General features: G+C 37.9%; 1 protein-coding gene across 1 annotated transcript; it reads left to right on the top strand.

Annotated features, from left to right (window-relative positions):
- The first annotated feature begins 1,447 nt into the window (after positions 1-1,447).
- On the top strand, positions 1,448-3,238 carry LOC110929901 (WPP domain-interacting protein 2). The gene is made up of 2 exons (XM_022173081.2): positions 1,448-2,606; positions 2,682-3,238. The coding sequence occupies exons 1-2, from the start codon at positions 1,886-1,888 to the stop codon at positions 3,116-3,118; spliced, it is 1,158 nt and encodes a 385-aa protein (XP_022028773.1). The 5' UTR covers positions 1,448-1,885; the 3' UTR covers positions 3,119-3,238.
- Positions 3,239-3,471: the final 233 nt, after the last annotated feature.

The following is a 3,471-nucleotide window of genomic DNA, read 5'->3' as shown; positions in this document are numbered from 1 at the left end:
CTAACACTACCTACCATCTAGAAACTACTACTAAAACAATTGCTCATTATTATAAGGGAAAATTTCGAGATTGGCCATCAACTTGGTCAACTTTCGAGATTGGCCATCAATTTGGTGAATCCTTCTGATTTAACAGTGGGTTAACCAGAAGTTTTAATAAATTTCGTTGGCCTTTCAAAAAAAGAAGTCTTTCAGAGCCCGCACACACAACCCAAGAAGGCTTGGAGCCTTTTTATGAACATGTTTCATGTTTTGATTGGTTCTCGCTGAAAAGGCTCCAAGCCTTCTCGAGTTGTGTATGCGGATTCCATAAGACTTTTCAGTTAGCTATTTTCGAAAGTTTACCAAGTCAATGGCCAATTTCAAGATTTCCCTTATTATAAACCGTTTACGTCAGGCTAGTTAGAGATATACTCTACTATACTCTTTACAAAATATAGCAAAAGTTTTCTTTTTAGTTGTTACAACACCTTTATAAAACTAAAACAACATAAAATTAAACCATCCCATCTATCCAGTTTTAGTTGTTACAACACCTTTAGACTATTCGTAGTGGGGCGTGGTTTTTAAAAAAAATTGAAAAAAAAAATTGCCTAAAAACGCCCCCAACCCATTACATGGGGCGTTTTGGGGCATTATTTTTGAAAAAAAAATTGTTTAGCGTTTCTAAAACAACGCTCAAGATCCGGCCAACCATGTTGACTAGCCAATGGGTTTGGGGCACTTGTAGTTTCCTTTTTTTTTAACCTCAAAAATAATTGTTTAATAATTGGAAGGGGCATCATTTGGGCATTATTCCACTACGCCACTTTTGCAATAACGTCCCATGCTGACTGGACTGCCACGTGTCGAATAATGCCCCATGGTGGGGGCATTATTTTGCTAAACCACTACACATGGTCTTAGGGGGAGGGGATGGTGATCACTCATCACTCACAACTTCCAATCAAGTTCCGCCATGGCATCAACCATTATTTCATCACTCACAACCTTTTTTTAGTGAAAATGGTTGGATTTTATAAAAAAAAAAAAAAAAAACCCTCAAATGGTCATCTTGTCAACTGAAACATCAAAATTCAACGCGTAATAAATATCACGCGTGGTAAGTTTCACGAGTGATAAATGATGGTGACAGCGGTGTGCTAAAGTTTTTCACGAATGATGGGGGTTTCATCACTCATCACCCCGGGTCCCCTTACAGGTGGGGCCTGCGTGGGACCGACAGTTTTCCTCTCACAAAGGGGGGTGTAATCAGGAAGGAGAGGGGGTGTGTATAGAATGGGCCTTCAAGAACACCAAACAACAATGGATGAACAATTAACATGCCCCACGTCACGTGACTTCCAGCGTGACGGTTATCCTCCATGCGCTGGCCCACAACCTACACCATCGCTGTAACCACTCCACATTCAAATATTACATTTATTATTTATTTATTTATTATCCCATTTCATTAACTGCCACTATTCTCATTTTCCTGATCTTCCAAGAAACCTTCATGGCTTCAAGTTACATATCCACTCGCAAATTAGGGTTCTTCTTCTTCCAATTCGATCTCAATTTCTCACCATCACTTCCCCCAAATTAACCTCCTTTTCTCCCATTATGCAACACAAGGTACGTTCAACTTATTCCAATTTTATTCTTCAGTTAACAATTTTACCAATCGAAGAATTAAACATTTAGTCTCTGATCTTCAATCGTATCAATTTCAATCGCTAATTCGATGTTTAAGTTTCGTGATTCGGTTTACAAGAGAGATCATTGTTGTTAGGGTTTTCAGTTTTATGTAATGTTTGTTGTATCATGTATGTATGTAACTATGTATCTATATATATGTATTATATACGTATAAAAAGTAGAATTTAATTTAAGTGTTCAATTAATGGATGATAACGAGTTGATTTCCTCTGGAGAAAGTGGAAGTAAATTAAATAATAATGGCGCGAATAGTGTTGAAGAAGATGTTAATAATAAGTTGCCTACTGAAGGCATTGGATTGTTATCGTCATCGTTGTCATCGTTGGCGTTATCGGATGTTGTCGATAGAAGGAAGAGGTTGAAGAAATGGAGGAGGATACCTAGGGAACTTGCTAAGAAAATGGGAAGTAATAGTACACCGGTTCGACAAGTGATGTTGAATGTTAATGGTGATTATTCGGTTCAACCGGATACTGCGGCTAGTAATATAAATGGGGATGATTTAGTTACAGGTTTAGTTGATGATCATCAGAGGAATGGTCGAATGGGGCCCGGGAAGAAGCCTCGTGGTGTAGAAATCGAGAAGGAAGATTCGAATGAGAATTTGAGTATGGGAGTATTGGGATCTGACTCTGGAAGGTCCAACTTTGTGTTTGTGCAGGGTAGTAATACAGTAGCAAGCGAAGGTAGACAGAGTGGCGTGTCTGCGAAACATGACGAAGAGTTTAGTGATGATAAAGATTTAAACGAAGAAGCACAAGTTGCGTCTGTGAAAAGTGATGCTGAGTCAGATGAGGCTTCGTTAGCAGATGATAATATCGAGAAGCATGAAGGATCAATGGAGCATGATCCGCTTGTGTTATCTATGAAAGGACTCCATTCTGCTCAAGAGGAGTTTGAGAGAGGTAGCTTGTTGAACTCTTGTGTTATTCTTTAACTTTGCGTGTATGTTATTTTTATGATCTGTTTGTGATTTGCAGAAGTGCAGAAATGGAAGGATGTTGGAAAAGATGCTCCGTTAATCTTTGATGACCCGATTCTTGAAATTCTTGAACTCAAGGATGCCAAGATTTTGGAACTGGAACGGGCTTTAAGTTCTGTAGGCGTTAAGACCGAGCTTGAGGATTGCCTGATGAAAATAATCCAAGCTGATGTGGAAAATGTGGTCATAACTACAACCACTAAACGCTTGACCGAAGGACCATTGCGTGAAATTAAACATAATTTACAACAAAAGAATGTAGCATCACAAGGCGTGCAGGCAACAAACGAGAAGTCAGAGACAAAAGAAGATTTAAAGAAACTGCAGAATGGAGTTTGTAGATATACTTCATGTTTTATGATCCAGTTGATATTATTGCTTGTAACCCTTTACCTGAAATACTCTCCTCAAAGTGTAGAGGTTGTACCCACTTAAGTTACTCATAAGCAGTGCCCTGTTGTAATGTAACACTCACTATACTGTTGTGTTTCTTGTTTTGAATAAGAATTGTAGGCAGTCATTTTCGTGAATCAAATATATATAGATATTCTTTTTGCTTTTGTCATTTTGTGTGATTACTATAGTCAATTTGAGTTATAAAAAGAAAATACAACCCTTGTACTCCTCGGCAGTAGTCGTCATAAAAAGTAATATAACCAGTGAAACTATTTTGATACTTTTTTAAAACGTCTTATTTTAACCCGCGTCCATTTTGATGAAAAAAACGTTTGACTATAACCAGATTGATGTATTTTTAAAATGACCCGTTTGACCACAACCTATTTTGC

Source organism: Helianthus annuus, chromosome 3, assembly GCF_002127325.2.
Source record: "Helianthus annuus cultivar XRQ/B chromosome 3, HanXRQr2.0-SUNRISE, whole genome shotgun sequence".
Lineage (NCBI taxonomy): Eukaryota > Viridiplantae > Streptophyta > Magnoliopsida > Asterales > Asteraceae > Helianthus > Helianthus annuus.
This window is presented reverse-complemented; position numbering and strand designations above follow the sequence as displayed.

What these genes read in the sequence shown, in the direction of transcription:
- LOC110929901 (XM_022173081.2), top strand. Translation starts at nt 1,886, where the DNA reads ATGGATGATAACGAGTTGATTTCCTCTGGAGAAAGTGGAAGTAAATTA. An exon ending in TCAAGAGGAGTTTGAGAGAG is followed by an intron (nt 2,607 to 2,681) that starts GTAGCTTGTTGA and finishes TGTGATTTGCAG; the next exon opens with AAGTGCAGAAATGGAAGGAT.